The sequence below is a fragment of the Leptidea sinapis genome, chromosome 27 (genome assembly GCF_905404315.1).
Source record: "Leptidea sinapis chromosome 27, ilLepSina1.1, whole genome shotgun sequence".
Taxonomy (NCBI): Eukaryota; Metazoa; Arthropoda; class Insecta; order Lepidoptera; family Pieridae; genus Leptidea; species Leptidea sinapis.
Genome location: NC_066291.1, coordinates 10,526,857 through 10,539,351, shown reverse-complemented (window position 1 = coordinate 10,539,351; position 12,495 = coordinate 10,526,857). Strand labels below are relative to the sequence as shown.

The 12,495-nt window shown below is 34.8% G+C and overlaps 2 protein-coding genes across 7 annotated transcripts in view; both read right to left on the bottom strand.

The window, feature by feature from the left end:
* The window catches only part of LOC126972672 (golgin subfamily A member 1), a 28,304-nt gene extending 26,853 nt beyond the window's left edge, over positions 1-1,451 (bottom strand). For all 3 annotated transcript variants that reach the window (XM_050819556.1, XM_050819557.1, XM_050819558.1), the window contains exons 1-4: positions 1,254-1,451; positions 1,055-1,180; positions 927-977; positions 480-651 (exon numbers count right to left, since the gene is read on the bottom strand). In XM_050819556.1, coding sequence (XP_050675513.1) covers positions 480-651; positions 927-977; positions 1,055-1,171 — 340 coding nt within the window. In that variant the 5' untranslated portion in view covers positions 1,172-1,180; positions 1,254-1,451. The remainder of the gene's footprint in view (positions 1-479; positions 652-926; positions 978-1,054; positions 1,181-1,253) is intronic.
* LOC126972695 (protein muscleblind) overlaps positions 1-12,495 on the bottom strand; it is a 147,511-nt gene that overhangs the window by 56,787 nt on the left and 78,229 nt on the right. For 2 of the 4 annotated variants that reach the window (XM_050819591.1, XM_050819594.1), the window contains 2 exons: positions 10,925-11,009; positions 9,013-9,279 (listed from right to left, as the gene is read on the bottom strand). In XM_050819591.1, the coding sequence (XP_050675548.1) occupies positions 10,975-11,009 (35 nt within the window). In that variant the 3' untranslated portion in view covers positions 9,013-9,279; positions 10,925-10,974. Of the gene's footprint in view, positions 1-9,012; positions 9,280-10,924; positions 11,010-12,495 lie in introns of those variants that run through there. The other 2 variants (XM_050819593.1, XM_050819592.1) reach the window with 1 other exon arrangement.

Below are 12,495 nucleotides of genomic sequence, written 5' to 3'. Positions count from 1 at the left end.
ATCTTACATTGCCATTAAATTAAATGTAACTCTTGACATAAAAATATAAAACACTTCAAAAGCTTAGAGTGCCATCCATTAATTACACTTAAATTATTATGCTATTATTATTATATTAATTATACCTAGTCCACCATTAAATAAAAAAACAGCTTTCTACAATACATACAACACTGCATAAAACAAAACACTAACTGAATATAAATACTGTTAAAACTACTACAGAATCTACAGTGACTCAAAATATCATAAATTTTTCATTTTAATTGCATTTTAATGTGAATTATGATTAGCTTATATTATGTATATATCTACTTGCAACAGAACAGACTGTGAAAAATGGTTGATGAAGGCAAATTGCATTTAGGATATTTCAAATAAAGGGTTTCCCCTGAGACTTTGTCAAGACAATATATGTAACCTGAAGCTATATGGTGAAGTATATAGGACTTAGTTACAGGTTGTTCATTAGTTATCACCTTGAGCTGATGTAAGTGAAACTTTGAGCGCTTCAAGTTTCTGTTCCCAATACAGATCCCGGTCTCGTAATTTAGCTTCTAATTGCTCAGCATACTCCTGGTGAAGAGCTATATTGTCAATGTGACCCCCTGTCCGATCCGATAAGTATGTGTGCATTTGAGGAGATAAAGACTGGAACAGGAAATGATATCATATATTATAATAGTTAATATTTTTGTCTAATGAAATAGTCTAACTTATAGCAAGATATTTAAACATTGAAAATAGATATTTATCAATGCTAGAAGGGTAAGCTATTAAATGTTGATTGGGTAAATAGACACTTTCTAATAATACCTCAACAACTTATGGTTTCATTCAATGACTAATTAAAAATAATGGGAAGTAGAGATAATAAATGTCATAGAACATTTAGTATTAAGACTAAACTTATTACACAAACTTACATCTGATGTTGAGTCTCCATGACAAACAGAACTAGAAGGAGTTGTTGACGACTGAAATAAATTTTAATTGTATTCAGAAAAAATTTAAGTATACAAACTAATAAGAAGAAAATCATATAAATTTATACCGAATCATCTCTTAACGATAATCTACTGAGAAAAGCACCACTTCGCCAACTATTCGTCAATTTGCTGATGTCACTTCCAGTTTCTTCCTTGATCTTACTTTTAAGGCTTGCAAACATTTTGTCGGGCTGTAACAATACCATTTTAAAGTTAAATTTTAGTCAATTGATTTTTAGATAGGTAAATCTGCTTTACCTTTACCTATCAATAAGTTTATCGTAATACAGATGGTAACCAGATGATCATAGCTTAATTTTTGCTTTTACGTACAATATCTACATTAACCAACAGAGCAATAATTATTATTATTAATTGAAAAACATAAAATTAACACAAAATTAAGTAACTCGTCTGTCGTTCCACAATAATTATTATTTATTAACAAATCAGTAAATCACTTATCAAGTTAACAACATTGAACATAACAGATAAAAAGTCAAAATTCTGATGAGTGACAAATTTGACACTCTGTCGAAGTGGATTCTGTCAGTTTACATTTTTATTGGTTTGTTTTTATAGAGTAATGGAAACCAAACCATCAGCTCAAACTAAGGACATCTATGGATTAAGTGCAAACCATCTATTGTTATATTTTGTAAAGATAAGAAATATGATTCTTTATCCTTTTTTTGCGAAATGTCGTAAATTTATCTCATCCTATTACGCCCTGTTGTCACATTGACTCATTAAATATTATATTTTGATGTCAAAATTTTACACGAATCTATTGACAACAATCTTATTCCTGTACGTCTTTGAGCAATTATAAAGCCTAGAGAAGTAACAATAAGTTGAGCTGGAAGGTTTGACTTTTCTAACCTACGCGAAACGCAATGCACTGAAAAGAGACAGTTTTATCTCACTTTGTCTGTCTTGCAACTTGCATCCATTTTACTTCATTCTGATGACGAGTCTGGTGACCATTACGTGTGGGATTTAATTTTATGATATAGCGAAAAAAAAGTGTATTTTTGTTTATACTGTTCGCTTCCAAAAACACATTTACTCAAAACTTACTTACGTGGCTGGCGTTGCTTATGTCTGTCAAAGCCGTAGCAGTTGAATTTACTTTGTAAAACACTTATATTTATGGTTTCCGTATTTTAATAAATAAATTCATATTGTACCTAGCCTTTTTTAGAAAAATACTTATGTTAAATATTGGTTTCATAGTGTTATGCAGTCACAATTTTGAATTGGATATGACAGCTTCACAACAAATAGATTATATTACCCAACATGACTACCAATCTATATATATTCGTTAAAGTCTAGGGTGTAATTCCGATTTAAAATCATGAAGGCCATATATTTTTTTATTAAAAATACAGTTATTAAAAGTTTTTTATGACTCGTGTCGAACAATTAGATTTGTAATAAGTACTCAGTGTGATAATAATTTTTTATGGATGGTGGTGAAATTAATTAATCACTGTATGGAATAAGGCTTTACGCCTTAGGATTATGGTTAATTTTTATACGTCCGTGTTGCTAACAAAGTCACACAAGGACAAGTTTGGTGCATTAAACAAAAAATGAAAATTATTCGAATAGTAGATCGGTAGCAGATACACTTCTATAGTGCAAAGATGAATTATTTTTCTTTTATGTGTATTTTTTTTTATATATTTATTATGTGTTATCTAATATTAAATGATTTGATTATTATGGAGTAGGAAGTTTAGATGTTCGCCGGTATTTGAAGTTAGCCAAGAAAATTTAGAGATTTTTTGGTTTGATGAGATCAAAAAGTGGTTCCACCGACATATCAAATATGACCATATTCGACACGGCTCATCCGTTCTCAATTTATACTGCTTAATAAAAGAAAGCTTATTTATTTACCTATCCTTTCTGTATCCTCAACCACACATGCAATACATACATGCATGCACGATATTGTTAAGAAAGTAGCTGGTAGTAATTCCACCTTCTCACGACACGCCACAAGTTAGGTTATCATCCCCACCATTTGGATGTGAGGTGGTCCTCCACAGTGCGGTTTTCAAGGAGCTTTCTTCCACGTGCTACAAAGCTGTGGAATAAGCTTCCTTGTGTGGTGTTTCCAGGACGATACGACGTGGGTACCTTCAAAAAAAGCGCGTACACCTTCCTTAAAGGCGGGCAACGCTCTTGTGATTCCTCTGGTGTTGCAAGAGAATGTGGGCGGCGGTGATCACTTAACACCAGGTGACCCGTACGCTCATTTGTCCTCCTATTCCTAAAAAAAAGCTGGATGATCCTATTTTAAGAAACTCTACTTCGTGTTATTAAAATTAAAGTTATTTATTAATATATTTATGATTTTTATAATTACTAGTCAAATTCTCACTGTAAATTAATAAAGGTATTATACCTTTATTAATTTACAGTGTTTATGGATTGATGCATCTACTATTCTGAATAACTCTTGTCTTTTTTAATAACTCGTGTAAGTCTGAGTTGAGTATTTTTGTTGCATCACTTTACATAATACTAGCTGACCCAGCAAACGTTGTATTGCCGATATTAAAATCGCGATACAAAAGTAACTGTTGATCGTAGATGGGTGAAAATTTGAAGTTGTATGTATTTTTTAATGCTGACTCATAATCAAACAAATTAAAAAAAAAATGTCAAAAAAATAAAAAAAAAAATCGTGTGAACCACCCTTAACATTTAGGGGTATGAAAAATAGATTTTGACCGATCTCAGACCTACTCAATATGCTCACAAAATTTCATGAGAATCGGTCAAGCCGTTTCGGAGGAGTACGGGAACGAACATTGTGACACGAGAATTTTATATATAAGATTATATTGTGATTGAAATGATTTGTAAAACGATGAAGCTATAAATGTTGAATTAAAAGAGTGGCAATCCCTTTGTATATCTGGACTTGCGGGTTAATGACTGCAGGGCTATTTAAATATAAATATATTACTTATGTCCAGTGGGATATTATGAATTTTCTAAGTAAACAACTATCTCACTATTCAGCTAAATTAAGTATTGAAATAAAAAGAATTTTATAAAATCTTCTATTTGAACCTACTCTAATAGACTATGTGCCAATAGATTGAAAATACGAAAGAATCGGTGCAGTATACGCATTTGTTCGAGTGAGACGGACAAGCGAGACCATTTAAGTACACGCTAATGGTCTGTATCGGCCCTGAAGCTTGTTGTCATCGATACAAAACACGCTCTTTAAGAAATGTTTCTTAGGTACTAGCCGTTGGCTAAATAGGAAAGATGGGAAATGGTATGCTGTACTTGGGTGTAAGTTACCCGAGAAAAGATTACACATTTCACACTTATGTTAGACTTATTACTTAGCTATTAAATCCAATAATTTAGAATCATATCAAAAGTATTAACAAATGCTAAGGGTTGCCAGTATTGGTAAAATTATCGATGTTTCGAATTTTACTATTTATTAGGTATTAGGTAAGTATAAACGGGATGGATCATTGCGTTTAAAGGATAATTACAATGACTTATTCGAATTTAAAACGAGGATTTAAAGGGGGAAAAAATTAAACTCTCATTGATAATAAGAAATTTCTAGTAATTTTTTGCTAACGGCGTCATTATAAAAACATTATTATTACAGGTAAGTAGGTGGCTTAGATAATAATGTAGCTACTTGTTCGGCCTAAAACCAGAGAAAAGAGCAAAAGTATATAGATACCTATAATGATTTAAACAGGTCCTTTATAGTTCGATTCGTCGTCGCTTGTCAAGAGTGGAGGAGTTTTGGGTTATTATGAATAGAACAATGAAGACCGAGGCTGGAGCTCTTCGCTTCGCTCCTTAGCCTTCTAAGTTCTAACGTAAATGAAACAATTCGGATATTTGTGTATAAGGCCCACGTCGTTAAAAAGTGAAATTTAGTATAATATGTTATTCATCTGTTTAGCGGACAGCTACACAAACATCGTTATAAAAAGGCATCCTGAGTTTTTGCGCCTGATTTCAAGCATTGTGGTTCTGACATTCAATAAGTCATAAAAAATTTAATATGAATTATAAAAAGGTATCCTTATGTGGTGATAGTTTTGTTCCTTGCCTTAGGATATTAGGTCGACGGGACTGTTGGTTTGATGAAATTCAAATTCTAATATTTTTATTCAAAATAGGATTTAAAATCACTTATTGAACGTCAAAAGCTAACTACCACCCATTCAAAAGAGACAAAATGAGAAGAATGGGCGCAAGAAACTCAGCGGGCTTTTTTTGTTAATATAAAATATGGATTACAATGTGATATTAATCACTTAGTCCATATCATGGATACAATAATTATTGTATAGGTACCTAAGCGTTGCATTCATTTTTTTTTCAAGATAACTCACACAAAGGGATGGTCGCTGATGATGGTAGATAATAACAATTATAAGTTTCAATAATAGTAAAAAAACTGTCATATTGATTTATCAATTGAACTGGCGTAAATACTTTTTATCTGGTTTTTTGAGAAGGGCGGTGATGGCCAAGTCGGAAACTGCGAGACTTCGAGGAAAGTTGTGGAAGGAGTCATGCCCTCGATGTATAAGAAACCAATAACTGGACATTAAGTTTTTAAAAATTTCCGTCTAAGCATTATTGTGTTTCGGTCTGAAGGGCGCTGTAGCTAGAGAAATTACTGTGCAAATGAGATTTAACATCTTATGTCTTAAGATGACGAGCGCAATTGTAGTGCCTCAGAAATTAGAGTTTTTCAAAAATCCTGAGCGGCTCTGCATTGTAATGGGCAGGGCATATCAATTACCATCAGCTGAATGTCCTGATCGTCTATATATCGTCCCTTATTGTCATAAAAAATACTAATTTATAGCCCCTTAATAAAGATATAATTATTGAATTTTATTTCAAACCTTATAATAAAGTTATTAAAATGAAAACCAAACTGGTGACATTGATTTCCTGGAGTGGTAAAAAGCCACACAGACAATGCTGAAAACTTAAAATCGCTCCAAATATTCATCACATGATGATTGATACATTTTTCTTCCTTTTAGGTTGGAGATGATGACCCAAAAGTTCATCAGCACAAAAGCTCATAAAAGAGTTCCCCCTCACAGATTTGATAAAGAAGCCAATGTCTGGTATGTATCTTTGTCAGAGAATAAGTTTGTCCAAATAGAGAGACAGTGTTGCCAGCTTCATGAGCACCTTACCTCCTGACTGCAACCTTAATGATATTTACTATTTATTTATTACTATCTCAGTACTGCTCACATTAACCTTTAGAGAAAGGTACTTGTTGGGTAGGGTTAGCAAATAAAATGTCCAAATCACATATTCAGTTGTTTATTATCTATACTGTACTCAAAATTGATCCGAAGATCACATCACATAGTAATTCCATAAATAATATTACAATGTCATGTTCTTTCTGTGATTGCTCATGAATAAAAAAATGTTCACAATATTATATTAATAATTTGTTCACTGGATCGGTTTTCTTTTAGTAGACTGTACCCTACTACATAATATAACATACCAATAGTTAGGTATTAAGAGCTTACAGTGTACTTTCACAAGATATATTATCATAATAATAATAGTAATAATAATTAATAGTAGTCAATTATTGTGTTGCAGTTTTTTTGTTAATATATTTACAGTTTTACATTTTTTTTGTGATTTACAAATAAATTCTTGAATATTTATTTAGGTCTCCACTATCCCATTTGGATTTACAATAACAGTACTTTATAGTTAAAATATCACAAAAATGAAATATATTATGTGTAAGACACACGCAACATTAAAAATACAACAAAAAGAAAATATAAAATCCACTAGAAACCTTGGGCCAGAGTCCCTTCTACAGGAAGGATACTTTCGATGTTCTATCATCCACAACGGCAATCTGATGCCATTATGTATATTATCACACTAATTAATTATAAAATAATAAGATTATCTTACAATAAATGCGTCAGATCAGATTGATTACACATAATTATCATAGGCAACAAATAATAATTGTTGAAACAATTACAATTCCAACACAACAACATAGTGAATCTATAGCACCAACAACAACACCCACAAAACACCGTAGTTCTGCACCATCGGTTGTGTGGGTTTCTGTTGTGAAGCGCTATGGACGTGATCACATACGGATTGTTGCAATACATTGACCTTAAATCATTACAAAATCATTAATAATTGAAAATAAATTTCCGCAAAATAACTTCCGATAGAATTGGATAAACAAAATATAAATTATAACTCATGATTTTAGTATTATTGCCGTATTGATAAAAGCGAAATGTCACGTCAACCGGCCGCAGCAGCATCTCGAAACCGATAATAACAATCAACACAAACAGGAACTCAACCATCCAACCAACCAACCAACCAATCAATCCATCTATCAACCAAACCAACCGATCATCTCAATGCGAGTTTAACTCCACTTTCCGCTATTCACCTTTTATCGATATGGCATTGCACTTACGATTTACGACAATAAATATTATAACGCCTTACATATTAATCACTTCTTTAATTCCGACGCTAGGAATTATTTACTTTATATTATAATATATACCTAAAAATATAATCACGGCACAAGTATCCCTCCGACTAAAATACTAACATAGTGTCACTTTATCAGGATTTAGAATCAAATATGTATTATGTATCTTAAATATTTCGTTATTAATATATCATTATCAAAATATCCACTAAATGGGAGGAATAAATCAAATTATTAATATTTTAATCTAACATTATACGCATGACTGATCAACAAAAGGATATGGACTAGGAATAATATTAGGCATCGGGCTTGCTTACCTCGGAAGCTCGCTCGGCCGCGAGCCGAGTGACTCCCGCCTCTCTCGATCCGCATATCACCTCTACATACATACGACGAGATTTCGAATCAAAACTTAATACTGTTCGCATTCAATTAACAAAGGGGAAACTAACTCGAAATTTATACGTTAGACGGACGCGATCGTCGGCCGCTATTTGTGCTTCCGTAGACGAATGGATGGTTTTAACATTATGATCATCTAGCAAAATCTATCCGGAATCAAAGCCAACGGTCTATCCTACAATTTAGGTAAATAAATAGCTTGGAAGTACGCTTTGTTCGTAACAATATTGTCCGCCATCGATCATTGTTCATGTCGGTGTTCGCTCGCTCACTCTAGGAGTGTCGCGACCTACGCTACGCGAGTGAGGGTGAAGCGCCGGCGCGGCCAACCCGACGCGGACGCGGGCTTACGTGCCGGAGGAGAGAAGCGGCTACTCTATTGGTGTCTCAATATTGATTCACTTAATCTAAACTAGTGTAAACTTGTCATCTATAAAACATAATTTCATAAATCATAACATACGTAAAAAAGTAACATAATTCTCACAAAAATGCTCACAAATAGGAGCGGGCGAGGGCTCTGATGTGCAGCCCCCTCCGCGGCGCGACGGTCGCCTCCGCGTCCAACGGAGCCGCTGCACGCGCGACGACGCGGGCGCCTCTCTTCCCGCCATCTTTGCTTATAATATACAACAAATTCGTACGGTGCCAACGCTGGCACCGCATCGATCATTTCAGGAACTCATATCGCTTCTTAAAAAATAATATATAATAAAACATTTGAAACCTCACTAACTACTATTCGAAGTCGTCGGGACGATCTCGACCTATCTATTCATCCGTCTTCGTTCCTGCGCTTCGAAAACTATTCATATCACATTCGCATGACCGTGCCCGAGAATCATATCCCGCCACAATATGTACACATTCTTTCTCGAAGACTATGCGCGGTCCGAAGGGAACGCGTCCACTCTTTACAGTTCAAGGGCACTAGACAAAAATAAGCCAGAGACGCCGACACGAAAACGGCGCCCGCACATGACTAGCGAGAGACCTGCGTCAATAGTGCGCTTGAACCGTACACTGACCGATATTATACATGATATCGGCACCTCCGCGGGATGCGATTCCGCCATTGGCGAGCGTGGGGGAGGTCGATGGATGAAGCTGGGCGCGGGCGAGTCGCAAACACAGGGGAGTGGAATGAAGGGTGAAGGGGGAAGGGGTGGGACAGTGAGATCTGTGTGGAGCGGTGCGGGTTGTGGTGGTGTTGTAGTTAGGGCGGCCGCAGCGCGGGCGGCAGCGTCACCGGGATGTGGTAGTAGCGGCAGGCGGCGCGGCGACACGCGCCCGCCGCCGCGTCGCGACACACCACCACGCGGCAGCCCGCCACCTGCAGCCCGCACCCTGCAACACGCACATGATGTACCGTCCGTTCCGATACGACTGCGACCACTGCACAGTGTCTCACTGTAGAAAAGTTCGTTCCGTTATGGACTGCCAGTATAATGCCGCAGTACCCTAGGGAAATATATGACGTCATGAATCGCCGCCATATTCTACTGTGAGCACTGGCGTTTTCGAGGTGAGGTACTCGCAGTACTTTGATCGCATGATCAGTCCGAACCCCTCGAGTGCCTAACGTTTTATAAACAACACCTACAGTTTAATCCCAAAATTATAAAGTTCTGTAATTAGTTTGGATTAATAAATAAAATTTCAAAAATTTACCTTTTTAGTTTTTTTTAATGAACTAGAAAACTTTAATACACTCATTTGAATGCTGCGTAAAAAAATGCGGCTGACAGTATACGGGACAGCGTTCCGTTTCAAATAGTAACCAGTATAAACTGGCTTTAAAGGAACGGCTTCACAGTATACTAAATTGACGTCACACACACGATTTGCAAACAAAACATTTGATCGGTGATTTAATAACCCTGAATGCGTGTAAGTGTCTGACGCATTTATGCCTGACCCCATATTATTGTGCGGGGATTGTATTTAACATTTAATATTCAGCTATTTTTATATATCTATGTAAAAGTAAACAAATAATCTACTTGATATTCAGTCTATGTGACTATTACAATGAAAATATGACATAACGATCCAGGCTTAGTGAAATACGATCCGGATCACACAATGTAGCCGAATTTCTATACATTACCATATGTTTATTAGCGAAAAACTAGCCCATATACTAGCCCATAAAAATATTAAAAATGAAAGCTACAAAATGAGTTGATCATCACTAAAAATAAACGTTTAAACACTGAAATTGAAACAACACAATTATTCTAATAGCTATAATGATTTCACGTGTAAAATTCAGATTAACAATAATGCCTAATACATGCTAAATAACTAATATGGATATCTATTTATAAGAGTACTCTACAAGTCTATCAACCTTTCTAATAAATATACTACAACATAACTAACAACTGCAGAACTGGCGTTACACAAGCTAGGATATTGCAAATTCTCCAATAACACATTTTTCGAATAACAATTATAATTCCCACAAATAATGACACCACGGAAATCTCTAAATAAGAGACATGAAACTAAGATGACAAACAGAGACATGAGATCTGGGTGGAGTGGTATGTGATGTGAGAATTATAAAGTACCTTAAAGCATTGATATTTAATTTTGGTTTGGAGTTCATGTAAGATTTAAAGAAATGTAAAATAATGCAATTCCTATGTACGCCCACTTCCTAACATATAAAGTGAAAGCCTAAAATATCAATAATAAGGATAAAACTTTCTGAAAATTCAATAAATTATTAATTTTAACAAAACATGCAACATTAGGTACAAAAAAAATACTATGAAAGTATTTAGATACCTCATAACACTTTGTAAAAAATAATATAAGTCTACATTAGAAATATGTCTTTTAAATTGACGACGCATTATATGAAATTTTAATGTAGGTACAATTTTTATTGTTATCAAGTTAAATATAATTTGAGACGTTCCCCTCTTTACGATTAATGAAATATTTTTTTTTAGTTCTGATAGTAAAATAATCTCATACATACCTTCACGAATATGAACGAATCTGCAGGTAGGTCGGTTGCATCCTTGCCGATTAAAATCTTGGCACACCGGGAGGGTGTCCAGTAACTGCAAATATAATAAAATATGCAATAAGTATAGCTCTGGAAATAATATTTAACATTCGCATGACCTGTACCACAGTCAGTAATCTTTAACTCATTGATAGAGGGCTCATATTTTATTCAATACGATAAAAAGTCACTGCAACTACTTAGTTTACTAACTTTAACTCCAACTCTTTATACATTGGGAATAATTTTGCAATTTTCAAGCCAACTGCAGTAATTTCCAAATATTAAGGTTATCTCAATTTATTAACCAAAAATATAGCGATTATGGTAGTACTTTTAATAGTAGATTTTTCAAATTCGACTGTGGCAGATAACACGAACGTTCATTCAATTGTTATGTATTTTAAAAACTGTCAAATCTGATTGTTAACCTCCAAAAACATAAGTACTCTTTGTTTATTTATCATAAAAATATTGCATAAATAACACTGTGAGAGCAAATGAAGCGATGTGACAATTTCTAAAACCGAATGAAGTTAATAGTGTTAATGGCAACTCTACGTTGTTCACCATTTATCATGGACATTCATACATCTGACAATATCCTCATTTGCACAGCCGTCTGAAAATAAACGCCCAAATAGTTGTTGTAATATCAAAGAGCCCTTCTAACAGTCAGTAGTAATATGAGGGTAGTTGCATTTTATTAACCGATGCGTGTGTAGTTTCTCATCTATCAGCTAAACATAGAGCACGAGACACGGAAGGCAGAACAGTACTAAGTCCATATATCCTTGCTGCTTTAATATTACAATAACTTTACAAGATTCGTTGCACAATATGATTGTACCTTCCAAGCATTCTTTCATATGCGCGCGGACAGTGTGTCACTTTTATATTGTAATCTGTCAAAAGAAAATTCACACAAACAAATAAGGAAACCTATAGCAAATAGGTTGAGTTGTTGATGTTCCGAAACCTCAGGAATAGTGTTAAGATATGCGGCACTATGCACATAGTAGGAATGAATATATAATATCTAAATGGCATGCAGAACGCTTGAAATATAATCATTATTGCGCAGCCAATCTCATTTTAAGCGTGACTATTTTTTACAAAAAAGCTAAAGCATGATGCTAGACAACTTTTACCAGGGCGAGGGCTACTAGGTGTTGTAGCGTCCAAGTGTACCCAGAAAACCAACTGCTGCTAGATAAAGCTAAGAGGCTGTGTGGGAGGGTTGGACCGTGTCTGCGGCGGTCGCCGGTGGTTTAGTTCTTCGTGGTCGCAGCAGAGGACAGGGCAGTCATGCTACACGAGGCCATGGTTAAATGTAAATAGACAAATTAAAATTATACCTTTAGCTTACATGACAGTTCTGGGCGTGACATGTTAGTGGAAGTACAAACTGCAACATAATTACCAATTAGAGTGCGGTTACTTTACGACAAACAAAACAAAACCGAGTACATATTAATTACTTCTACTGTGAAATACTTCAAGTAAGCATCAGAGAGGCTTCCAACGAATTATAAGCAAGG